This window comes from Chenopodium quinoa, unplaced genomic scaffold (genome assembly GCF_001683475.1).
Source record: "Chenopodium quinoa cultivar QQ74 unplaced genomic scaffold, ASM168347v1, whole genome shotgun sequence".
Classification (NCBI taxonomy): Eukaryota; Viridiplantae; Streptophyta; class Magnoliopsida; order Caryophyllales; family Amaranthaceae; genus Chenopodium; species Chenopodium quinoa.
The window spans coordinates 6,124,555-6,152,064 of NW_018743175.1; the positions used below are offsets into that span (position 1 = coordinate 6,124,555).

The 27,510-nt window shown below is 36.7% G+C and overlaps 1 protein-coding gene across 1 annotated transcript; it reads right to left on the reverse strand.

The window, feature by feature from the left end:
* Positions 1-324: 324 nt before the first annotated feature.
* LOC110732781 (chaperone protein dnaJ 13-like) lies at positions 325-26,863 on the reverse strand. The gene is made up of 13 exons (XM_021912783.1): positions 26,553-26,863; positions 23,919-24,202; positions 23,573-23,770; positions 23,311-23,425; positions 22,755-22,841; positions 22,530-22,618; positions 21,577-21,661; positions 11,972-12,025; positions 11,478-11,558; positions 2,139-2,216; positions 1,301-1,540; positions 748-855; positions 325-648 (listed from the first exon to the last, which is right to left on the reverse strand). Exons 1-13 carry the CDS (start codon positions 26,694-26,696, stop codon positions 592-594), a joined length of 1,620 nt encoding a protein of 539 aa, XP_021768475.1. The 5' UTR covers positions 26,697-26,863; the 3' UTR covers positions 325-591.
* Positions 26,864-27,510: the final 647 nt, after the last annotated feature.

Sequence of the window (27,510 nt, forward strand, 5' to 3'; positions counted from 1 at the left end):
AGAGAACATGATAATTATACAGATGGAGTCTTTGTAACTTGTTTCATCTAAGCTTAATAAAACCTTAAAAACAACATTCGCTATATAGATGTAGAGTAGAGAACATGATAATTATTAAATACTCTACGAGATTTTAAGGATACTATCTTATATTTTATAGTGAGCATTATATCCCCCACACACAGGCGAATATGCACTTGAGAATCGCTACTTTTTGGAAAGAAAAAAACAAGGCATCATATGCCAAAAGAAGACGCCTTGTTAATTTGTTATACAATAATCATTCTGATTAGTTTGCACTCTAAAGTTCTGAGAAAGAATTAATTGAAAACAAAAATGTTCCAGCCATTTAATGCCCTCAAACAAAAATGATACATGGCATAATTATTGCATTTATTGACCAGATAATCACAATACGAAGATAACTATAAATATTGTACTGTACTAGTGTGTCTTTATTTTTACTTTTGTGATAGTTGAACATAAGACTACAAGATGAACTTTGTGATGCTTTATGGGCCTCAAACCAGCTATAGGTGCTTCATAGGTGATTAAGGGAGGTGATGATGATCTTGTTACTGAAGAAAAAGTCTAGAGCTTGTGAGCTTCCTGGGGTATCCGCAACTCCGCATAGTCTTCAACCACCACCTATTTGTAATCATGTGAATAAATTAAAACTGCGTGCGGATGGACATTTAAAACTTACCAACAAAGATTACAATTATCTAACCAAGCAAATAAAATTACCTGGTAGTTTTGACCGTTGCACGTGTACCTGACCAGCAGTTTCTTATGTTCTCCTGGACATGGGTCACAAAAGCCCATAATGCCTGATTTCTTCACACCTTCATGAAGCTGTGCCGAAAGAGAAATTAACCAAGTACTTTGATAGCAGTATTCACACACAAATACAAAACCACTATGCATGTCATAGGGTTAAGGCAAGACAATTATAACAAAACATTGAAGACAAGGCAGGCAATGCTTGGCCTCAATTCCAATTAACCTGGCAGGCATTCAAATCTATGTCACCTAAACATTCTCAGATCATAGTTGAAACTTAGAAACCTGAACATAGTCAAAACAAATATTTTGAACTGCCATTACAATTTACAAATAATTTGAGTGCCCAAACATCTGTTTTGTGTTTGTTACTTTGCCTTATGATTATAATTGACAAATCAATCTTTGCAGCACAAAAAACTACAGGAATAATAGATGGAAAAGCCAAGGAATATCAAAATTCAAATTGAAATACAAGAAATTGCATGCTTTCATAAAATACTAACAGGGATCATACCTGAAGTTGCCCCAAATCATTAACCAAGAAATTCAGAGGTATAGTAACATCAATAACTTGTGAAGACAATTCATCACTTGATATTTCCACATCATCCAGCTTTTTCAGAGCTTTTGCACTTCCATAAACTGCTTTTGTGATGATCAATCCACCAATTTCAATTTGTTTATTCATCTTTCTATTGGCCACATTTTCTAATAGCTGCTGAGCCTTTGCTGCTGCTACTCTAGCTTCACGAACCTAGATCAAAGTGTTGGGGATAAAGTGATTGCCAGACATATGTCATAATCTCATAGATGGCAGAGATTTCAAGTCCCAACTCCAAACACATAAACACTTCCCTGTTCAAAATGTTAAAAATAAATTTGGAAAGGGAAAAGAGATGGCAGAAAAGAAATATCTGTAGAATAGACAGATACATGATCATATTCCCCCAGCAAACATTAGTTACTTAAAGTACGTTTGGCATTAGAGGGGAAGAAGTTGTACATACATCAGATTGCTCACAAAAAAAAAAAAGGTGCACTGTTTCAGAGAATATTCCTAAAATTTATTTTCTAATCCAACAAAGTTTTAAACACCTCTCTACATTAATTTTAAGAAGAAAAATACAGAGTACAATATTATCATAGGAGACTTATCTATAAATAATCCAGTAACTAAATCAACAGTTTTCTATTACAGGCTAGTAAATCATCAGTGTTCTACTTTGTAGCTAAAATGGCAACCCTTTGGCCTATTGAAATGTCATGTCAGCCTCCGTTTCTTTGATAGTAAGCATGAATTGTATGCATTCAGAAGAAACACAGTGCAAGTAGCATATATAATTGTGTTATACCTGGCCTGAGGTTTTCTCCATGATTTCTACTGCCTTGTGCTTCTCTCGTTTAAGGTAATAAGGTTTGGCAACAAATTTCTGCAAAACAAAGTATAAATAATAACAAACCGCTTAGCATCATTAGTCTTCTTCTGCAAGGCAGGTGTAAAAGTACTGTTGGCTGTCTGCCTAATTGATCAAAAGTTTTTTCCTCTTTTGGGTAGAGCCATAAAGAGTGGTGATGCAAATGAGAATTAACCTCAAGCCACCTTTCAAGTTAGTAAGTTACCACTAAGCTAGTTTTCATTCACTAAATAAACTTCCATTATAAATCCATGTAACAATGTGACACCAAAAAAAAAAAAGGACCATAATCCTGTACAATTCTTGAGGAGTCCAAAACCTATGTACCATTTGCCTGCATCAAAATGTGTGAAAAGTATTTACATGGGTCCACGACAGGTCGTTAGTTACTCCCCCCGTCCCCCATCAGATTTCTCATTTGGGTTGGGCACAAATATTGAGGGGAGAAATTGTAGTGAGGTTATGTTAATGCAAATATGTTGTTTAGAAGTGAATAAAAATTAAGGTTGAATAAATTAATGGTTATAGAGGGGATGTTTACAAGATTCAAATGATTATAAACAAGGATAATTTGTCAGAACAATCTTTGGCAGTAGAACCTTAAACAATTTTTTTTGTAAGATGCAACCTTATTCCATTTTTCCACAAACCCTTTTTTGACATTGACTCTCACGTGACCGCCATGTGCCTCCATTTTCTTCAATTTGCACTCCTCCTTTTCCCATCTCCATTTTCTTCTTCTTTCCCATCTCCATCTTCTTCTTCTTCATTGCACTCCAAATCTTCATCTTTCGTTCATCATTGTCATTACATTGGCAATAGCCACTCCATCAAAATTACCTCAAATTAGTTACTCTCCCCTCCTTGCACCATCTTTACAATAATATAGAATCATACAATTCATCACGGTTGTCAAGCAATTAGGGACATTTAGGTGGGTTTCTCGGGTATTTTTATTGTATGATGGAAATCCATCCAGTGCTTGTTATAATCGTCTTCCCACCATTGGTATTATCTCTCTTGAAAGTTAAGGTTTGGGAGGATAATACCTTGAGATTGAGGGCCCTTCTCAATTTTGGGGTAAATTTAATGTGAGAAAATGAAGCTTTACATGTTACAAAAGCCAATGTCAAAAGTGAATTGTGAAAAATATTGGCATTCACAGCAAAAATTGTGGGGTTTGTGAGAATTTTTTGTGGTTAAAGGGTTGTAATTGGGGCAAAAGAGAGTTGGATTGAAAAGAAATGAATGTTGAAAAGGGATTGTAGAGAGTAGATACTCCTTTAATGGCTAAAGCTTTGGAAGAAATAAAGAAGATGAAGACAGAGATATGAAGCTTGGTGGTTTCATGGTGTAGAATTAGATGAAGATGAAAATGTCATCTTGGAGGAAAATAGGGGTGCAAATAGAATGAGATGAGTGCAATTAGTAGAAAAAAGATGTCAAGTGGTTGGCACGCGTTGGTCAACACCAGTAAATAGAATAAGGTTTCATCTTTATAAAACAATATTGTTTACCGTTTTAACTTTTCACAAAAATATTTAAAGGTTGTTTCTCACAAAAATAAAAAGCTACATATAAACGGTTGTTTCTAACAAATTTGCCTATAAACAAAATTATTGGGACAAAAGATTCTCTCTCAATCTTGAGTATGGCAACATAAATTTGAAATCATCTATCACTATGTTAGTCCCATTGGCAAAGATCCTAAGAGTAGACCTTTTTAAATTTGAGCCTCCTTCCCATACCATATATTAGCGGTTTATGGGTTGGTTTACAGTTTGGTTTAAGAATTAATTCAAACTGCAATATATGGTATGATTTGCTTTTTCCAAAAATTTGAAACCAAACCGCACCGCAAATTTAATGTATGATATTTTTTTTTATAAATTTAGTTTTTTAAAAAACTTATTGCAAAACTCCAATAATATACACAACTGTTTCACAATAGATGCACTTTTTTTGGCTTTTTAATTTTCAGTAGACTATTTTGACCATTAATTTTTGTATACATCAATTGATAAATAAAAATTTAAAATAATTAATTTTGATAATATACATTGAGACCAATCCAACAATAATTTACGTATAAATATTTAATTATTATAATTAGGTAAAAAGTGCAGTCAAAGCCAACAATTGATTAGTGCAAAAAGAAAAAATGTTGTATTCATTGTGATGCGGAGGTAGTATGAATTAGTTTTGACGTATGTGATATATGTATAGGCTTACAGATTTATTTTGCTAATATGTTGGTATTTTCAAGTAATGTTAATTGTCTAGTTAAACCTTGACCATACAAACTATTTCGAACAATAAAAAATAATTCCTCCGTTTCAAATTAGAATACACATTTCTTTTATCACGTTTTTCAATGCAAAAGTTCAATCAAAATTATATTTAATTAGATTATTGTAAAAATGCTAAAAATTAAATTTTAATTAGATATGCATTGAAACAAATCTAACAAGATCCCATATGTCTATTATTTTTTTCCAGATGTGATTGTCTAATTTGAATCAACTTTGACCTTACATGTACGCTAATTTACAAGGAAAAAAATATATCAAGTGGGGTCTTAGTTAGATACGTATAATGTATATTTTATTAATATATAATTTTCATAATTTTTTTCATTATGAAATTAAAGATATTAACATTAAAAAACCGCACATAAAACGATAAAATATGTTAGAACTTATTTCTAATATCTAATTTGAAATAAGTAAAAATAAGGTGAACTAAACATGCATTAGTGTATTGTAAACTTAATCACGCCAGACAAGGGTACTCTACTCACTACTTGTAAATTTAAGGAAATCACAACAGAAAGATTTAAGGGAAATTCTGAAATCTGATTATTAAATAAAAACAAAACCTACAATGGCTTATTAGCTTAACTAATTCTCAGCCAGATAGTAGTACACTAGTACTACTTTCCTTTTATTAAATAACAAAAACTACAAATCAAATCTCATCACAAGTAAAAACTTTAAATTCAATGAGGATTAATACTAAAAGGATGCAAGAGCTAAACTAACAAATCAACAAATATAAGTTAGTTTTATGCGGCCTACGACACAAGGGCCACCCATGTAGGGGACATGGCCTATCTGCACAACGGACACAGTCTCGTGAAGCAGACCTTAAAATCTTGCTGCCTCACAAACACCTCTGTCAAGCCCACACACCATGCAATGCTACTACACAACCTGCCAGCCATACAGACAATACTGCCCATCCAGAATGGCTAAGCAAGGTGTTAGAATCCAACCTTCCTTTCCATGTATTTCCCTTACAATGCAATTTAGGACTTTTCTTAAAGCTTTCAAGACTTTAGAGAGAATTATTTTGCGACAGTCTATCCAGCAGTGTTATTAAGAAAACTGCTGGAAATCGGTATGAAAACAGCAAGTAAGCAAGCTAAATACAGAGAGAAAATGGTGGCTAAGGGGGATAGTTGTATTATCAAACAGAGTGTTCAACAATACAGTGCCTTCTTTCGAGAGGAAGGTGCTCTCCACAACAAACTCCACAATATATTTCTTAATACATTCCCCTTAACCAAATCCCCCATTAAGCAAGCTAACAAACTCCAGCTCAGCTAACACAAGGAAACAAAATAACAAACTAGTAACAAACTTATTCCTGAATTACTACTTTATCCTCTCCCCCAAAACTGATTTCTTACAAACTGTTTTCATGAATCAATTATTATTTTTGGGCCTTCTTGCATATGTGAAACGAATACCAGGTTTGGGCTGATCCCTTGCAATACCTCCCACCCAAAGTTTCATCTTGTCCTCAAGGTGGAAACAAGGAAACCTGAGGTTCACTTCATCAAAATTCTCCCAAGTGGCTTCGAATTCCTGCAGTCCCTTCCAATGGATCAAAACTTCCATAGCAGCATGTGAATTCCTCACACCAAGCACTGCCTCAGGTTCCACCTCAAGCACCAAGTCAGCTGTCAATTGAGCAGGAAGGCTGGTTGGCCGATGACCAGCTACCACGGCCTTCTTCAGTTGTGAGATGTGGAAGAGCGGATGTATCTTGGTTCCAGGTGGCAGTTGTAGCTTGTATAGTTGTATGCCACCTTGCCAATCTGCTGAATGATTGGGTATGACCCATAGAAACGAGGAGCAAGCTTGTCATTAGACCTTCTGACCAAGGACCGTTGCCTATACGGTTGCAGCTTAAGGTACACCAAATCACCAACCTGAAAAGCTCCCTCACGTCTTCCCTTATTCTCGTATTGTTGCATATACACCTGTGCTTGCACCAAGTGATATTTCAGATCATCTAAAATAGAATCCCTTTCTTGCAGCTGGTCTTCCACCGAAGACACAGCAGTGCTGCCGGCTGCAAACCTTAGCAGGTGGGGGGGGGGGGGGTAGGGTCCCTGCCATACAGAGCCTTGAAAGGGGTGTAGTGTTGTACCAGTATTCAGCCCATGGAAGCCAACGAGCCCAAGTATGGGGTTTCCCATTCACAAAGCACCTCAAATAGGATTTCACACCCTTATTGACAACCTCCGTTTGACCGTCTGTCTCAAAGACTTTGTCTCGATCTGACACAACAGACACCGGTATCCCATGTAGCTTCACCACCTCGTTCAAAAAACTTTGAGCCACGCTTTGAGCAGTATAAGGATGCTTGAGAAGGATAAAATACCCATACTTTGTTAATCTATCCACCACCACGAGTATGGTATCCCAACCGAAGACTTGGGAAGCCTTACACAAAATCCATAGAGATGTCCTCCCACACCCTTTCCGGAATTGGTAAAGGTTGAACAAGTCCCAAAGGAGATAAGGTCGAAGACTTGTTCCGGTGACAAATGTGGCATTGTTGTACGTATTTCGTCACATCCTTTCTCATCCCAAACCAAAACCACTCACCTGCCAACCGGTGGTAGGTCTTGAGATCACCCGCATGCCCCCCAACCAAAGAGTCATGGTACTCTTTCAACAACTTGTTTGTCAGCAAGCAATGCTTGGGAATCACTACCCTGCCTTTGTACTTCAATATCCCATTCTCCAAGGTGAACCACTTGGGTGTTGATTCTCCTTTCTGTAGCTGAGAAATCAAACGTTGCAGCACCTTATCTTTCTGTATGAATGACTGCACGTAGTCCCAACGAAGACCACAAGAAGTCACCATGGAATAACACTCAACCTCAGAGCTAAATTGTCCTGCAACCTTGTTGGCAGGACCTACTTCTGGTAGGCTTGACCCACCTCTCTTTGCTCCAAAAGATACTTAAGACTCCTCTGGTTAGCACGAACAATGAAGTGCCTGCCTAATAAGTAATGTCTCCACTTCTCTAGTGCAAATACTATAGCTATCAACTCCTTTTCATATATGGGCTGGTCATGATTTCTCAAGCCTAAAATCTTGCTGTAATAGGCTATTGAATGATCAGATTGTAGCAGGACCGCACCCAAACCATGCCCAGAAGCATCCGTTTCCACAACAAAGGTCAAAGAAAAATTTGGAGCAGCTAGAATGGGGGCACTCACCATGGCAGTCTTGAGGGAAATGAATGCATTGCTAGCAGCCTCAGTCCATCCGAAATTGTCCTTGCGCAATTGATCAGTCAAGGGTTGAGCAATCATCGCATAGCCCTGAATGAACTTGCGATAATAGCCTGTAAGACCAAGAAAACCTCGTAGCTCCCTCAAGTTTGTGGGAGGAGGCCAATCCAGCATGGCTTGGACCTTTGAAGTATCAACTTCCACCCCGGCTGCTGAAATAACGTGACCCAAGTAGGCTACCTTAGCTTTGCCCACTTCGCACTTTCTATAATTGGCATAGAGTTGATGGTCTACCAAGGTTTGCAGCACCTGTTACAAGTGTGCCATGTGAGTCTCAACACAGGGCTATACACAAGAATATCGTAAAAAAAAGACGAGAACGAATTTACACAAGAACGGCTAAAATATTTCGTTCATAAGTGACTGGAAAGTGGTTAGCCTGAAGGGCATTAAGAAATTTTTAATGACCCTCATGGGTTCGAAAAGCCGTCTTATGAACATCCTCGGGTCGTACCCGAATCTGATGGTAACCTGACTTTAAGTCAAGTTTCGTGAACATCGCCTAGCTACCCAACTCGTCTAGTAGTTCATCAATAATGGGAATAGGGAACTTGTCCGGAATAGTCTCTTTGTTTAGTGCCCTGTAGACCACACAAAAACACCACAATCCATCCTTCTTCTTCACTAATAACACAGGAGCACGTCCGAGACTAATTTCTCGATTTCATCCTCCTGAGATAGGGGATATCTATATGGCCTGACACTAATTGGGTTAGTGCCACTACATAGCACAATAGCATGCTCGAATTGTCTTTGTGGGGGTAGGCCGCTAGGCATATGAAACACATGCCGGAATTCTTGAACGAGGGCTGGAAGGCGGCTAGAATTACTGGTGCCTCCTCTTTTGACCTCTTTAACACATTCAATTCAAGCAAATACCCTTGACCTTCATTCTGCAAATTTTTGAGCATTGCTAGCAAGTGAGGATCACCCTTCAAGGTGAGTCTCCACCCAACTGGAATTTAAGAGTTTGTGTTTTCCAATTGGAGGTGGTTGTGCCCAGTTTCTCCGACCATTGAATGCTAAGTATCATATCCGAGCTACCTAGGAGAAGGATGAGAAAATCCTCCAATATCGTCACCCCTTGAAGGTCCAGCTAACACCCCTTTACACACACCTTCCCCCGCACCGCCTCACCGGTTCCAAGTGTCACCCCGAAACTCTTCGATTCCGTGGGATGAATACCCAAATTCTGAGCTGCTGTAGTGGAGATGAAATTGTGGGTTGCCCGGGATCTATCACCACCACCACAAATTTTCCGTTTACAGCTCCGGCCAACAGCATCGTCTTCGAGCTCGATAACAGGAAAACCTCCGGTTTAGGGTTTGGATTCGGTTATTCTACAAGTGGGGTTCAAGTTGTGTTTCTACCATGGAGAACTCACCGGTTTCCACCCAGTCTTCGTCATCCACCGTGAGCAACACGCTCAGGCCACGACGTGGACAACGGTGGTTCAAATTCCACTTCTTGTCACAGCGAAAACACAAGCCCTATTCTCGCTTTTGCTGCAGCTCTTTCTCCGACAGCCTTCTTATTTCACCGGAGTTAATTTGGTTGTTATAGGTGTTTGGGGCTAGGTTTGGCTGGTTGGTGGTAGTGTTTAGGGAATTTGGGTTCGTGTTTAGGGTCGTAGTGTTTTGGGTTGTATTATGCGGATTGGGTCGAAAATTTGGGTAAGGAATGGTTGGTGGTGGGCATGCTTCTAACTGTTTTGGGTCGTGGGCTCAATTTCAATTTTTCTTTTGACACGCATAGAGAGATCCATGGCTTGGTCCAAAGTGGTTGGATCTAAGATTCGGACCTCAACCCGGATTTCTCCTTTCAACCCATTAATATATTGCCCCTTTGCAATATCTTCGGGCACACCAACAATGGGAGCCGCCGATGCTCCCACTGATACCACAACATCGCATCACCATCAAGCGCCACCACGGCCACCTCGAGCTGGTCCTCCTCACTTAGCTGGTAAAAGTGGAAGAACCTCTAGAATCCATCCGTTCGGATTAGTTCCATCAAAGAGTGGCAAATCGAGCTTCCTTAACTTCTAGTTCGATTGCTTAACTTCCAGTTCGATTGCCCTCCCTAGAAACCACCTTCACCATAGCCCAGATGTGGCGGCGCGGAGAATGGGTTTTCCCACTTGCTTTGTGGCCCATTCACCACTGATGAGCGAACCTCCGATCGAATCTTCTCTTGCGCGGCTGCTAATTGAGCATTGAGGTCCGATTTGAGTGCCGCAATCGCCATCGTGATCTCTTAAGCCACCCTCGAAGGAATCCCAGCGATCTGCTGCTCCAGCAAGTCCAACCATTGTCCGTGGTTTGGGCAAGCCATCATCTTCTCCAACTAGCTTCGTCACCGCTCTGATACTAAATTGCTGGAAATCGGTATGAAAACAGCAAGTAAGCAAGCTAAATCCAGATTGAAATTGGTGGCTAAAGGGGATAGTTGTATTATCAAACAGAGTGTTCAACAATACGGTGCCTACTTTCGAGAGGAAGGTGCTCTCCACAACAAACTCCACAATATATTTCTTAATACATTCCCCTTAACCAAATCCCCTATTAATACACAAAATTAAGCAAGCTAACAAACTCCAGCTCAACTAACACAAGAATCAAAATAACAAACTAGTAACAAACTTATATCTGAATTACTACTTTACCCTCTCCCCCAAAACTGATTTCTTACACACTGTTTTCATGAATCAATTATTATTTTTGGGCCTTCTTGCATATGTGAAACGAATACCAGGTTTGGGCTGATCCCTTGCAAAAACATAGTAATTTCAAAACGTTCCTTAGGCCTTCATGGAGTGATGATCAATGAATGAGATCATACCCTATGCTTTCTTGCTTTAATACTATTTGTGTTGCATTGTTAGGACACTACGAGTATTGTGTCGCTAGTTCGCTACTCATTGTAAAGCACCCAAACCTAAAAGTCCTACAAACTCAATTTTCAAGTACTTGGCCCTGTTTGCGCCCCAATTGACCCTCATCTTCACACTTGTCGCCAATAGGCAAGAGTGTCACTTCTAAAATAAAACGTTTTCATGTGTTGCTAAGTGCACACAAGCCCATTTCCATACAAAGCTTGCACCCTTGCAACATATAGGTAAGAGTGCACCACAGTGTCTATCCTTGCCCACATTTACCAACCCTACAAATGATATCAAGATAGAATTTGTATGGTTGAGAAAAGTGATGAATCTGTCAATAGCCAAATCTACATTACCCCTGCCAACAGCAAGATCCTTAAAGGGACCTCATAACCTCCACACATTTTGCACCCCCCCCCTCTTACACACACACGACAATGGATCTCTGAAATTTTGTGGCTGGGTCAAGAAAAAAAAAAAACCATAATGGGACAAAAATAGTGTAACAGCCAAAGTCAACATTGCGTATAAATTTAAGCTGTTTGCCGACATTAATTAGGTAAATAAGAAGCAGATGGTGCTTATCATAGGCAAGACTTTGCACAATATGCAGTGAACAATGAAGTCTAAACAGAAGACCAAAGCTTCAAATATTTTTGTCTTACCTCACCAACAACCCTCCCAGCATGGATTGTTGTCTGCTTTATCTCAGACTTCCAGAGCAATATATATTAAACTTACTGTACTTATTCAAATATGGATATCTCACAATTTATCCCAAAAAAAGGACGTCTAACTTACCTTAAGTACGAAATAAAGGGATGTCGGAATAGCAAATGCCCCTGCTGCAAAAAAAGGGTTTATATACCTGCAAAGCAAAACCTGCGAGCAAAATTCACCCCATAACAGAGATCCATAAGCTAAAAATAAAAGTAGATATTGAAGATGAAAAAAAAAGGGGAAAACAATAGTCAATATTGACAATGAAGTTAGCCAGAAAAATATGTCGAGTATGAAACTTGCAAGTTCTGACAGAGAAAATATAGAACCTCTTTAACTGGTCTCTTAACACACACACAATCTATGCAAGAAAATTAATGATAAAATTGCTTAATCCTTCTAATCATGTGCACACAAGAACAAGGAGGCGTTGAACCACTAGACTTTGTTCAAGGGCGCATGAATAAGTAAAATGCAATATATTCTACATTGGATTATGTGTGATGCAACAAAAAAAATAATATCCATGCAAACTAGATATCTACAAAATAAATTAAGTTGAGAGCTGCACTAACAGGAACTATCAACTTTTGACCACCGCGATGCAACTCAAACTTCCAAAAGACACCCTACGAATAAGAAAAGAAAGAGATCATTAATAGCAAAAATTGATGCATTTTTTAATGAGAAGCTAATGTTTATAATATAAAAAATATATACATTAATAACAAATAAATACTTCCTCCGTTCTTTTTATTTGGATCACTTTCCTAAAACGAAAGTTTTAAATTAGTTGCATCACTTTCCTTCTTAGTTAATAAACTCTCTCTATCTCTCTCCTATCACATGAGTCTATTTTTTTTTAATATCTCTATCTCTCTCATCTCCAAAAATTACTTAAAAATCTGCAATTTGCAAAGTGATGCAGCTAAAAAAAACAGAGAAAGTAATAATAATAATAATCCAACGTATCAATTTAACAATAATAATAATATACAAAAATAATTAAAAAAAAAGGCACCAAGGTAAAAGATTGTTTGATAGATAATGGGGAAGGCAATGTATAAAAAAGCTAAAGGCGCTAAAGCGAGAGGGGTTCTGCTGCATCTAGGTGCGCCTCCTCAGTGCACCTCACTTTAGAGGCGTATTATTTGAACTATTAAAATTAAATTAACTGAAGTTTGCTTCAGATGCGCCTTACGTGCGCCTTGTCTGCGTCTAACCAACGCCTCGCAAAACCAAGTTAAGCGCTTACCCATTAGTGCCTCGCCTTAGGCGCGCTTTTTTAAACGCTGGGGAAGGTCTAAATGATTATTTTGTCTAACCAATCAACTAGGATAAATATCAAGCATCGCACAAATTGAGTGTTTCTTGTCAATCGCAATCAACAAGATGCACAAAAGAGCGGTTTTGCGTTTGGTTTAACTCCCTAAACCCATGATAGCAAAGCTCATCAAAAGAAATTAAATTCATTCAATAAATAAAAGTTATAACCTAACGTCTTTATATAGGTTTTGATAAAATGATTAATTCCCTAAATAATAAAAGCAACATAATAAAACTAATTATTCTATCTTACTCGTAAAACAAAGATCACAATAAGATCTAAAACATCGTAACATAAATTATATCTTAAAATGCATAATTAACCAATAAATCCTATATAATCTAAAACTCTAAATAACCTTAATCTAGCTAAAAGTCTTGATACTTATTCACTTGCACGAAACTTAAATACTCATGCTCGGATCTAAACTTTACCGTATAAAATACTCGTTTTTTTTTTTTAATTATTTTTTTTTATCTTAATACGTATAATATTCCACACCCAAAAATTAAATAATTAATCTACACTCTAAAGTACTCAATTTGCTCTCACATCATTCTCCTCTTCTATAAAAAAAAAAAAAAAAAAAAAAAAAATTCGACCACAAATTTTGCCATTGTCAAATAACAAATCTAGAACACGAACCGTAAAAAATATACCAGTTGTACTACAATTCTTGTCAAAAGTCCAATATTAATCAAAAATACTCTGAGAGTCAACCAATTTACTTGAAAACTCGTGGTTAGAAAATAAATCTGACACAACTTTCCCAACCCAAAAGTATTAATCATCCAATCTAGTGTAGTTTCAAGAATAGTATCAAACTATTGTACATATATCTTCTTTTTCCAAATTTGTGCCATACGAAGTAGGAAAGATCTAACTTTTAGCATCATGTGAAGGATTAAAAACAGAATCTTGTACTTGTTCTTCTTCCTCACAAGACACTTTGTAACCTAGAGTAATTCAAAAGCTTCTCTAAGGTTTCGTTGAATTTTTGTAATGCCCTTTTGAATTTTCTTTAATCCTTATCACTTTGTTCGTGATACTCTAGCACTAGCAAGAATCCCAAAGTTTTCTCAAACCGTTAAACACGAGTAGAACATTCCATTAATTTCTGCCTCTTTTTTTCTGTTTTTTTATTAGTCGAACCAAGATCGTGTAAATACTAAAAGGATTTATAAACCCTGAACTCTGATACCACTTAGATGTGGATCTAAATAGACCCAATAAAAACAATTAGGATAGATCCCAAATCTCACTTGAAGGTGTTTTCTTATCAATTGTAGTCAACAAGATGTGATGAACTGAGTTCGGTCACCCAGCAAAATCAACGTAACAGCAAGAATTTCTGATTTTAACTAGCAAATTAATAAAGATGAAAGCTTAAGATTGATTGTTAATGGTGAAAGGGTTACAAAGATAGGTTGATAGCTTAAGGCTATCAATCTTCAATAGTGAGTTTAGCTCAGAACTCTCCAAAATGGCTTTAGGCCATGACTCTCTCTAAGTTTCCCTAACAAATTTCTGCCTACCTATTTCTTTCCCTTCCTCTCAATTTATACTAAGGACTATTAACCCTAATAAACTAATATAAACTAGAATACCTATACTACCCCTCCTGGTTAATCTATTACAAAAGGTGCACAAAATTCACAGTAGCAAAAACTCAATCAATCAATAAAGACTTAATCCCATAAGTGGGGTCGGCTAACATGAACCAAATTTGATTATTCCGTGTAGTCATCGACATAAATCTTCCTCCATCCTTTACGATCCAAAGCTCCATCCTCATGCACATCCATACACTTCATATCATTCCTAACTCCTTCCAACCAAGTCATTTTCAGTCTCCCTCTCCCTCGTTTAACCCCTCCATGGTCCCACTCTTCCACTCTTCGCACCGGTGCACCCTCAGGTCTCCGTCTTACATGCCCAAACCAACGCAGGCGATTTTCCCTTAGTTTATCTCCAATGCCTGCCACACCTACATTCTTGCGAATAATCTCATTTTTTATTCTATCTCTTAGAGTGTTCCCACACATTCACCTTAACATGTGTATTTCTGTAACCTCCATCTTTTTAATGTGCTCCTTCTTAGAAGCCCAACATTCGGTACCATAGAGAAACACTGGTCTTATGGTAATCTTGTACTTCAGCTGTAAGGGAATGCTTCGGTCGCATAACACTCCAGTGGCCGCTCTCCATTTAAGCCACCCCAACTTAATCCTGTGGGCCACGTTTTGATCAATGTCACCATACTTCTGGATGATCGACCCTAGATACTTAAAACGTTCACTCATGGTCAAATCCTTTTCATCCAAACTCACCACTTCATTGCTTGCCCCCATCTGAGTACTAAAACGACATATCAAATACTCAGTCTTACTCCGACTTAGCTTAAACCCTCTAGATTCCAACCTTTGCCTCCATTGCTCTAACTTGGCATTAACCCCATCCTTAGTTTCATCCACCAAAACGATATCATTTGCGAGCAACATACACCATGGAACCTCATCTTGAATTGGTCTAATTATTTCATCTAGAACCGTTGCAAAAAGAAAAGGGCTTAATGTAGACCCTTGATGCAATCCGATTGTAATAGGGAAATCTTTTGTCAACCCTCCACATGTCCTCACATTTGTTGACACATCCCCACACATATCCTTAACCAGGTCCACGTACCTTCGTGAGATACCTTTCTTCAACATTGCCCACCAAAGTACCTGTCTTGGCACCTTGTCATAAGCCTTCTCTAAATCAATAAAGACCATATGAAGATCCTTCTTCTTTACCCTATAAAACTCCATCATTTGTCTTATCAAATGTATTGCTTCCATAGTACATCTCCTCGGCATAAAATCAACTGGTTATCCGAAATGCTTGTGCATGCTCTCAACCTATGTTGAATCACCCTTTCCCACAACTTCATAGTGTGGTTCATAAGCTTGATCCCTCGATAGTTAGAACAATCTTAGCGTCTCCTTTGTTTTTATAGACCGGGACCAAGGTGCTCCTTCCTCCAAATTTTGCGGGATCCTTGTAGCCGTCCATATCTTGTTGAAAAGGTCTTTTAACCAATCAATACCAATCTTTCCCAAACACCTCCACACCTCTATCTGTACACCATCAGGGCCAACAGCCTTCTTAGGCTTCATCTTCTTCAATGCAATCTCCACCTCTACTCTCCTAATTCTCCGCACATACTCCATGTTGATTTCTTCATCACACGGAGTGCTCTATTACTTCTATTAAACAATTTATCGAAGTACCCCTTCCCATGTCCTTAACGTCCTCCTCTTGTACTAAGACCATTTGGTTCTTATATTTGACACACTTCACCATGCCAATATCCTTCCTTGCCACCTTATAAATGATCTTCTTTCCCTCCTTGGAGTCCGAGCTTTTCATAAACCTCATGATAAGTTTAGCTTGACGAATAACTGCCTTTGCCTTACTCTTAGCCTCCTTATACGCTGCAAAGGTTTCGTCACTCCTACATTTTCCCAAGGCTTGATAACATTCCCTTTTTTGCTTAATTACTGCTTTCACCTCTTCATTCCGCCACAAAGTATCTCTCTGTATCGAAACTCTTCCCCTTGATTCCCCTAAGACCTCTTTAGCCACTCTTAGGAAACAGTTCTTCATTCGTAACCAGGTCATGTCTGGATCCACCTCTCCATCCCAATCCACCTCCTTAATTACCTTTTCTATAAAAACCTTAGCCTTTGCATCCCTTAGAGTCCACCATCTTATCCTTGGCTCCTTTTGTCTTCCTTTTTTCTTCGCCTTCTCTATCAAACGAATAGTCATTACCAAAAGCCGGTGTTGGGTGACCACACTCTCTCCTGGAATGACCTTGCAGTTTAGGCAACTTTGTCTATCCGTGCTCCTTGTGAGCAGGAAGTCTATTTGTGTTGCATTTGCTCCACTCCAAAAAGTTATCAGGTGTGAATCACGCTTCTTAAACCAAATATTAGCCAAAATTAAATCATATGATTGAGCAAAATCCATAATAGCTTCACCACCTGCATCCCTCTACCCATACCCAAAGCCTCCATGGACAATCTCATAGCCATCTCAGCTCGCCCCAACGTGCCCATTTAAATCACCTCCATTATAGAACCACCTCGTCTAAATCCTCCCAAAATTGTCGTTTCTCTTCTGCATCCAAACCAATTTGGGGAGCATAAGCACTAATAACATTCACAATCTCCTTGCCACATAGCAACTTCACTCTTATCAACCTATCATTCTTCTGATAGACCTCGATTACCTCTTTCGACAACCTCTCATCGAGAATCACACCAACTCCATTCCTACCTCCACCATTCCTAGTCTTGTGGCTCGTTTCTTGCCCAACATAACACACCTTATACCCCAAAACCAAGCCTCGAGCTCCTTCTCCCGTCCATCTTGTCTCTTGGAGGCACATGATGTTTATGCGTCTTCTCTTCATCGCTTCTACCACTTCTGCTGATTTCCCCGTAAGAGACCCCACATTCCAAGAACCAATCCGCAAACTAGATTCCCTTCTCCCACGCTCCCTCATACCACGCGCACTCGTACCACGCTTTCTCCTGTTCCGAACTGCACGCCCTTGATCATTTGACACCACTCTTGCATACTTATCATTGCACCCGAGTCTGGGAAGTGCAGTGCGTCGCTAGGGAACGCCCCCACAAAAATATCAGTTTGGCTCATGTCATGGGATGTGACAAAGTTTGGGACTTGCTGCAGGAAAACCCCAAAGTTCATTCAACTCATCAACATAAATTCATCACAATAAGATCTAAAATATCCTAACATAAAATTGTATCTTAAAATAAATAACTAACTAATCCTACGGAGTATATAATCTAAAACTCTAAATAATTCTGATCTAACTAAAAGTCTTGATAATTATTCAATTGCACAGAACTTCAATACTCACGCTTAGATCCGAAATTTAACGAATCAAACCATACAAGATACTTGTTTATCTAAATCAATAAAATAATCCAAGCCCAAAGATTAAAATGTCTAATTATATATTTAGTCTTGAATATTCACTTTGCTCCCACATCTGACCTATTATTAACCCGACCCGAAATTCAACCCAATCTGTTACTAACCTGACCCGAAATCAACACGACTTGTTATTGACCCTACCCAAATTCAACCCGAATTGTTCCTAACCCATTTCGAACTCAACCTAACTTTTTATAGACCTGACCCGATTTCAAATCACCTTAAATTCAATTTAGATCCCCTTATTAATATATAGTTATATAGTTACTGAGTCACTTGTGTAGTTGTGTGCTTGGGCAAACGAGTTACTATGATAAGTTCAATAGTCAATAGTTAAATACATACGACTCCTTACATAGACTAATTATAACTATTTGCTCATTTCTAATTGTTAGAATATATTTAGCATATATTATCTAATTATTGTATATATCTTTATTATTGTAGATACTGACTAGCTAAAAAAAGATATATACAATAATTAGAGAATATATGCTAAATATATTCTAAGCTGCTCGTAAAGTCGTAACTTCGTAAGGCTAAAACTACTCTATGTTAATATATATTAATCAAATTGTCGTGGATGCAGGAAGACCAAGTCGGTCCAGCAAAAAAAAAAAGCATCATCCCCAAATTATTGACCCGATTATAACCCGCAAATTATTGACTTGAACCGAACTCGACTCAAACCGAGAATGACCCGACTTGATTATAACTCGCAAATTATTGACCTGAACCGAACCTGAGAATGACCCGACCTTATTATAACCTGCAAATTATTGACTTGAACCGAACCCGAGAATGACCCTAACTCGTTTTAATCCGTGAAAACCCGAATTAAACCCGACCTATTATTGACCCGACCCGAATGTAATCCAGCTTGTTATTGACCCGACCTAAACCCGACCCAAACCCAATAAGATGTATGACCCGACGTGACCTCACTTAAGCATGACCAACCCGAACCCGACCCGCATAGGCTACGACATGAACCCGCATTGACCCAACCCAAGTTGACCCGACCCACACTAACCCAACCCAAACCCAACTCATTTACCCGAATCGACAACTCTACCCACATCATTAAGATTGGGATCCTATGTACTTTAGGTCTTAAGATTACTTGCTTTAGCACATACATTTGAGACTTGAGACAGAGGCACCATGAATCTAAATGGGCAAAGAAAAAAAATAAAGGAGGGCAAAGAAACAACTTTCTAGGTATAGGTTTCGTTATCAAACTCATGGGTTTAGGTTGGGAGATCTTAGGAAATCCATACCTAATTCACATGTTTGTCTAATAATATTAGAACTTAAAACTACTATTTCTCCTCTCCTACCCAAATTTAACCCCTTCCACCCAGTCTCTCCCTTCTTTCTAGGCTGGGACGAAGCCCAATTCATTATGATGGAGCCCAAATTTTACGAGCTACGTTTCCATTATATTTTAAAGTTTTATATATAATTTAATACTAGTTTTTTTCCCCTGAAAAACTACGTATATATAGTAAGCACTAATTCTCCTCGATCTCTAAGAAAAAGAAAAATTAAAAAAAAAAAAAAAAAAAAGCTTTATGAACATAGATTAGGATAGAAAACTTGAGAAATTATTAAAGTGAAAAATAATATAAGTAAATTAGAAATGAATGTTACAAGATTTTATCAATAGACCCCCTTTACACTCAAACTAAGAAAAGATTACTACCCTTAACCACTCAAGCAAAGTAATTTTGTGCTAAATGCAATGCTGAAATTAACTATGGCATGGAGGCCTTCTTTGGCCCAAAGGTAGTTTTGCCTCTACTTCCAGGCCTCCACCATGACCACAACCCCTCTCTATGTCTTTCTCTCTCTCTCTCTTCGTCGTTTTCCTCTCCCTCCTCCCCAGATGATCAATGCTCATGCATTGGTCTTCTTTCTTAGTACAAAGGTAGTAATAAGCAGCAAGGAAGAGGGGAATAAGGGGGGCATTTAGTCCGTGATGGATGGGAGAGGAAGATGTGATATTCAGTCTTCCCCTTTTCTAGGCATGGTGCTCATGGGTGGGGAGTCTAAGACGGCGTAGAAGGGCAAAGTTTGAGAGTGTGAACAAGTCTAAGGTTAAATATGTAGGACATTGATTGTGGCAAATGAGCTAAAGAGAGAGAAGAAGCAGAGAAGGAAACTGAGGAAGTATAACTATTCTCTAGATTTGGCCAACCACTAGATATTTTATGAAGATTTTTGTTTAACTTAAAAATTTAGGAAAAATTGGTTTTAATAATCCCAACTCTGATCGATTTTCTTTAAATAGTCCCAACTTTTTATTATTTTGAAATAATCCCAACTTATACATGTATCTTCGTAAAATAATCCGAAGTTTATTGTTGCTTTTGTTGACCCCTTGTGGGACTATTATGTATTACAAAAACAAAAGTTCGAATTATTACAAGAAAGATGCCTATATAAGTTGGGATTATTACAGAATAATCAAAATTATTCAAAGAAAATCGGCCAAAGTTGGGATTATTAAACCAATTTTTCCAAAAATTTATCCCATATGTTTGTAATTATAAGAGTCCAAATCATCAATGATAAAGATGTTACTTATTAAGATAAGAATTTATTTTCATTAAAAAAGGAGAATAATTAATGGAGGGAGGCAAAAAGTTAACCATAATTAACAAAGTAAAAAGGTAAAAAATAAAAAAATAAATAAATAAATAAAAAAAAAAGCCACTTCTATCAGCATCCTAAAATATCAACTTGTTCATTGGTGGGGCTTGATGCTGCAGCGCAAGGACTATTGATGGCTACAATATATTTCTTCTGTTATTTTAGATGTATCATATTTGTAGACAATTTTTGGAGTGAAGAAAGATGGAGAGAAAAAATAAAGAAGGCCCATGTGATATGAGAGGGATAGAGAAATTTATTAGTTAAAAAGAAAAGTGATGCATCTAAATTGAAAGTTCCATTTATGAAAAGTGATGCATTTAAAAAAAAAAACAGATAAAGTATTAAGATATAAAGTCAAAGAAACATTAGGAGCAACTAGGGTAGATTGATGGTGACTCATAGAATTGACTACCAGTATGTAGAGCTTGACATTCAAGCAATTGAGGTCGTAACAAAGATAAACAATAACAAACTTGGATGATTTCCTGTAGATCTATTGTAGGAAGATCTTACTTGGCTTCATTCCACTTTTACTTCGTTCTGTATGTCTCATGTAGATAGGATAGGTATTAGTTAATACCGTAATACAGTTGCTCATTTTATAGCAAGAGTTGTTCCTAGTAATGGGGAAAAGTGTCTTTGTTGAGAACTTTCCCCAAGTGGTTTGTCAATCAGTTGTTGACTCATTCGACTAACTAATAGCATAACTCTTTTATTGACTCAGTGAGTTGTTAAACTTCAAATTAAGAATAAATTGTCTACTAGCCATTGATAAAATCAGCTAATAAACTGATCTAAGTCATGCAACTCTTTGACTTCTGACTATAAAAGCTGGAGAATAAGGTGATCCAATCAACATATTCATCTTGGCTTAGAAAACTGGCTAAATAAGGCTGTTTAAACAAATTATAGCTAAATGCCAAAGGCTGGTCAAATTCTAGCCAAATGCCATTTGTTAAACAAGACTAAATGAAATAAAAAGAAATCTGTCAGCCATTTCAACTACACCCTAGTATAAACCTCAGTGTAAAACTGTCAATCAACAAAGTTAACTTATAATTGTCAGGAGAAACCAAGAGGTAGCATAACAAATAAGACAAAAGTCAAAGCCAATAATTATTTCAGTTTCTCATAATGCTACAAATGAACAGAGCAGTCTAAGCCCATATAGAAGACTGTAGTTACCTGAATCCCTATAGAATACAACATCCGCACTGTGCTGAAATCAGATATTCTACGTCCCCCACCAATTTCGAACTCAAGAGCATTGCTACAGAGAAGATAATTCAATTCAAAAGCTAAACACAGCACACCAAACGCACAAGTACAGAGTACATACTTGCAAATGTGAAAGAATATGGTTCAGACAAAGGGCTCATCACAAACAAGATGTATGTAACAAAATATTTCCTCTGTTTTCTAATAATTGCAGCACATTGCAAAAAATGGGCCAAGGCCTCCAATCGTGGCTACTTACTCAAGACGCAAGAAGCAAGGCTGATGGAGGAATAAGAAGAAATGCTGAGCTGTCACATTCACTGCATTTTATTTAATTGCTTCTAGATTCTGTTTTCAATTCTGTTATTTTGTTGAGGGCTTTGTTAGTCTTTTTGTCATAAGAATAATATTCTGTTATGGAGGGGGAATGAATGTAAGCAAGAACTCTGTAGAAGGAATATCAGTATAAATAGGAGTGCATGGATACAACAAGGGTTATCCAGGGAAATTATACAGAAAGCTTAGGCTTGGGGAGAGAACCTTCCTCTCGAAAGAAGGCTGGCTATCTGTATTTATCAATACAACCAAACACTCCATTCCTCTCTCTTTCTCTGTTTCTGCATTTACAGCTTATAATTCTCACCATATACAACTTATAGTTCTATTCTTATAAACCGGTACCTAGCACACATCCTTGGCATGCTGTTTGAGGAAGTAATTAGAGAAGGTAAACAGACATATAAAATTAAACCGCAATAACCTAACACTTTTTATTGGTGGTAAAATTATTTTTAGTAATTCCCATTTACCTTCTCTAATTTCTTCATTAACGTGCCATGAGGTGTGTAGCAATGGAGAAAGTATATATATTAACAATTAATCAGTAAAAAGTGTGAATTTTTATAAATTCACAGACAAACCTTCCTAATCTGCCTGTTATACGCCCATGAGACTTAGATGAAAAGCGGTGAGTATAATGAGCTGAAGCCCCAAAAGAGCTGGTGCCAAACTGCAGCAGTGAAAACATCATAGAATAATATATCCACAACTAATCAGTAAATATAAGCTAAATTAAGGAAACAAACTTCATTACTACCAAATAATAATTTCTTTAGTACTAAGTTTCCTCAATAGAATTTTTGTACCTTTATCTCTCCAGCAACAGACATTTTCTCTTCTTTTTTCTGCCATCCAACAGCAATAGATGATTCTGTACCCAGAAGAAGTTGTATCTGAAATGACAGTTAAGCAAATTCAAATATTATATTAACAGCTGCAAAGAGAATCAGAAGATTTCAGTGTACTGTAGAGCTCCTTTTTAGCCATGTTCTCTACAAATAAATAAGTAGAAATAATGTTCAGTAAATTTTAAAAGTACTAGTATAAATCAGTTTTGATCAATTATAGGTAACCTTGTACAACAAAAATAGTTTCAATCAATTAACACCAGACTTAATCAGTAAAAAAAAGTTTTAGCCAATAAAAGCAGTTTAATCAGTTATAATAAATTAAGTTCAATAATATTAAACAACATGTAAACAACAATATGTGAACAACATGATATGATAGTTGTCAAGATTGCATATGACCATTGATAACTACAAGAATATGGATCCATAACAAAGGCAAAAATGTATCTCCCCTTCACATTTTTCTTTTTATTCTATTTTTGAACGTGTAATTGTGATGACAGAGATATACATTGCCATTTGAAGTCTGAGACAGTTGGCGAGTCCATAAATTAGAAAGATTGATTGATCCATCCTTTAGCGACATTGCAAGTCCCGCAGTGGCAGAGGAGTGAGGTGATAAGTGGCTGTAGGAAAACATAACCAGTTTTAACTCTTGGATAAGTAGAAACTAGATGATCAAGAAGGATAAAGAAAAGGGGCGTCACACTCATAAAAATAGCAAAATCAGCATGATAAAATAAAATTATAAAAAAAAGATACAAGTTAAATACCGTGTCGTTTCTATACCAATAATTGAACGCAAACCAGCAGATGCCATGAATTCAATGGAAGCAACTGATGATATCTGGTGTTTAAGTACAGCAGTAGCAGCCCCACCACCTGAGTTGCCTGTAACAGCTAAGTTCCCACCAATAGCAACTGCAATGCGTTTGGACATTTGAGATTGGACCTCACTGGCCATGGCCATTCTGGCATTTACAAGTGCAGGTACCATTACAAGATCAATGTGTGGCATTTAACAGTATTAAACATTAGTTTTTTATGCGAAAGCAGTGATACAATCACACACGGAAAATTACATGTAATAAGGGGGAAAATAGAAATCAAATGGCATACCCTTTCATAATGCCATCACCCTCACAAAAGTCTGGCAATGACAAATTGGCCATAATAGAACCAGTAGGTCGGATATGGGCCAGCTTTTCCTGTTCCTTTCTGCGACGTAACTTTTCAAGTTCTTCTTTTATTTCTTCAGCTTTATTTAACTTCGGTCCAAGTTCTAAACCAGAGTTCAAACCTTCCATACCATAGATATCATATATCATTCTTTTGTTCTCATCTGAGAGTATTTCATATGCTTCACATATCCGCTGAAAATTCTCTGTAGCAATTTCTTTCATCTGAAAGGAGCAGGGGAAGGAAATTAAGTGTTGAGAAAACTTCAAGCATTTGCACCTCAAAAAACAATTATCAAATAGACATACATGTAGGGAAAAACACCTTTCGCGGATTAATTATATTAACTGGTTATAGAAGTTCAAACATCATATCCAGAAAATGCAATCTTAAAATGCAAAGACTTACATAATTATAAAACTCCTAACCATTAGAGAAGAAATAGCTTCTTTTCTAGGACTTATAAGAAGCTGTTTTACATACTAATACGTATTGACTCATTGATCTTCAACTATGGCATCTTACACAAGTATCTCTTTATCCAAAGGGCATACCCTTCGTGGAGATTAGCACATTAATCTTGGACCTTCAATAGCCATACAGAAAAGTTGAAGGTCAAAGATTAATAGGTCACAGACTGCTTAAAGAAAATTCTCATTAAAGCACTTTAAAAAGCAGAGATGCTCAAAGGGGGATCATCTTTTCTTAGAGTCCGTGCAAAGGAATAGGACCATAGGGACTATGGAGTTGAAATAATGTACCTAACTAAGGTCTAGTGTAAGCGAAAAGTCCATCGAATATTTAAGATTACCATGTGCTACTTCCTGGATGCAATGGAAGTAGCTAACTCCAACAAGAATACGTTTCACTTAATCAATATGAAGTCCATTTCCTCTTGACTAAGAGAAAAAAAAAAAAATATATCCCAAAAAAAATCAAAACAAAAAAATTTCTAGTATTATTAGATTTTAAGAAAACCATATGTACAAGATCTAATTACTCCGTAGAATGTACAAAGACTTCACAATAAGAATTATGTATGTCAAGGTACGGGGTTGTGGTGTCCCCTATGAAGACTAAAATACCTCATCTTTCAAATATAGAATTGGGGAAATTGAAAAAAAGTCAATCAATTAGCAAAAAAAAAGGGGGGGGGGGGTGGGTTAATCAATCAACAAAGAATACAAAAAATTAACAATCAATTACTTGAATTATGTCCACAAATAAATATATTATTATTTTATTTATGTCAATGAATACAATCAATCAATAAATAAAAATATAAATTTCCAATCAATCAATAAATTTATACAATAAATATCATCTCCAATTGAGTTCAATAACTAATAGAGATATCATTTTTCCATAATTCATTAGCTTAAATTATGATTAGCCAATATATTAGCCAATATATTATCGATGTTTATAAATTAACGCGGAAATACAGTTCTACTACTTTTATTTGAAATTTAGACACAAAAGAAGACGATATTGAACACCGTAATCACTCGTTGTTGTTGTTAGTCGGGGTACCAAGCCTAACTATCAATCTTCACCCTTTCATATTTGCGAATTAATATATTATTTTCACATTTTATATTTTATCTTTAATATCTTTTTCCTTATTGTATACATATGATAAAATCGTATTAGATGGTTAATATAGTAATAGTATTATTTAAACAAAGAGATTCAGCAAAAGGTTGGAAAAAGTAGGACTTACCTGTATTTCTTTAGCAAATGGTTATATAAAGAAGGATTTTAGGGTGTTGTTTATTTACCTTACAACTTATTGGACTTTATCATGACTTATTTTAGATGTAATTTGAACTTGAGTAACCCTGAACTTATCTAATCTGAACTCTTTGTTTCCCAAAATAAGTGAAAATAAGGTGAACAAAATAGGGCAATATTTGAATTATGTAATTAGAAAGACTCAATCAGGTACCTAACTTTGTAGACTAATCCACTCTTCCAAAGCCTATGTTTATTCATGAGCCATAACTCCATAAGTAACAGCATGAAGCTTTGGAGAGATTAAACAGAAAATGCTCCATCTCAGAGCAGGAATTTTGGTACATTCCCCAAGCTTGGAGGGTGTTATGTACGGAACCCCACACAGTCAATAACCTATCTTACTCGCGCTGACTCCATATCAATGGCTACATTCTGTATCAGTAACCACCATCATTATTTTGAATTAGGGGATAATTGATCATCAACTGCAACTCCTCATTAAAGTTAACAACATCAACACTAAAAAAAATCTATTCAAATTGCAAATTAATTAAATGTGGCCCAACCGAAGACACAACACCAATCATTTCCCTTCAAATTTCAGAAGAAATTAGGGCCGCTACAAAAATAATGTGACCAAATTAATTATTCATCGGAATATGAACTGTTTAAACAAAACAATCAGCACATAGAAGATAATGGTAAATTTCTAAGATTCCATACCATAAGTATAATGAAATAGCAACTCGTCCATTAAAATCATATAATTTGTCGATCAATTCAACTTCAAATTCAAATTCAAATAAATAAAAAGGAAAAGAGAGAGAAGATGAGTACATGAGAAGCTTGGTATTTGTCAGTATGATAGACTTGAGCCCACTGGCGATAAGCTTTGCGGATTTGTTCGGTAGAAGCATCTGGGGAGATGTTAAGCAAAGCATAGAGCTCTCTGTTTGGAATACCTTCGTCTTTTTCCTCCATTGATGTGTGTTTCGATTCAGTTTCGATATATTCTAAACAAAACCCAAGGTTCTAACAGGGTTTTAATTTTAATTTCAATTTTCGTTCTGCTTCAATTTTGTTGACCCTTTTCCAAGGAAGGTCCTGTTGCTTCTTCTTGGGTTTATTGAATTGGTTTAGCATAGCGCTAAAAGCAAACCTAACTAGGACATATAAATGGTACTCCGTATATCATATAATCATGTTCAAATTTCAAATCTCACAAGATTAAATAAGAGTATCCACAATGTTGTGGAGAGGTATTTGCTTGTAATTTTAAATAGTTAGAATTAGTATATCACCATTGTGGAGCTACAAGGGTTGTAATTTTGGTGAAACTACATAGTTCTACAAAACTATGTAATTTCACTACACCTAAAACATGTGTTGTCCATTTTGAATGATTAAATTATTTATGATTTTTAAAAAATCAGGGTATAAAACGTTGTTCGAGTCTACTTTACCCTAGCACCTTTTTACCCTAGCAGCTTAGTTTGGTAAATAGTTTGGTCACGAGTCTACTTTACAAAATAGTATTCTAATAAAGCTTACTTTGGAAAATGATCCATGGCTAGCTACTACCTCTTGTAATTTTAATAAGTTCCACATGTTATTTAACTTTTCTAATAAAAAAAATTAAAAAATCATAAATAATTTAATCATTCAAAATGGACAATACATGTTTTAGGTGTAGTAAAATTACATAGCTTTGTAGAGCTATGTAGTTTCACCAAAATTACAACCCTTGTAGCTCCACAATGGTGAGATACTAATTCTAACTATTTAAAATTGCAAG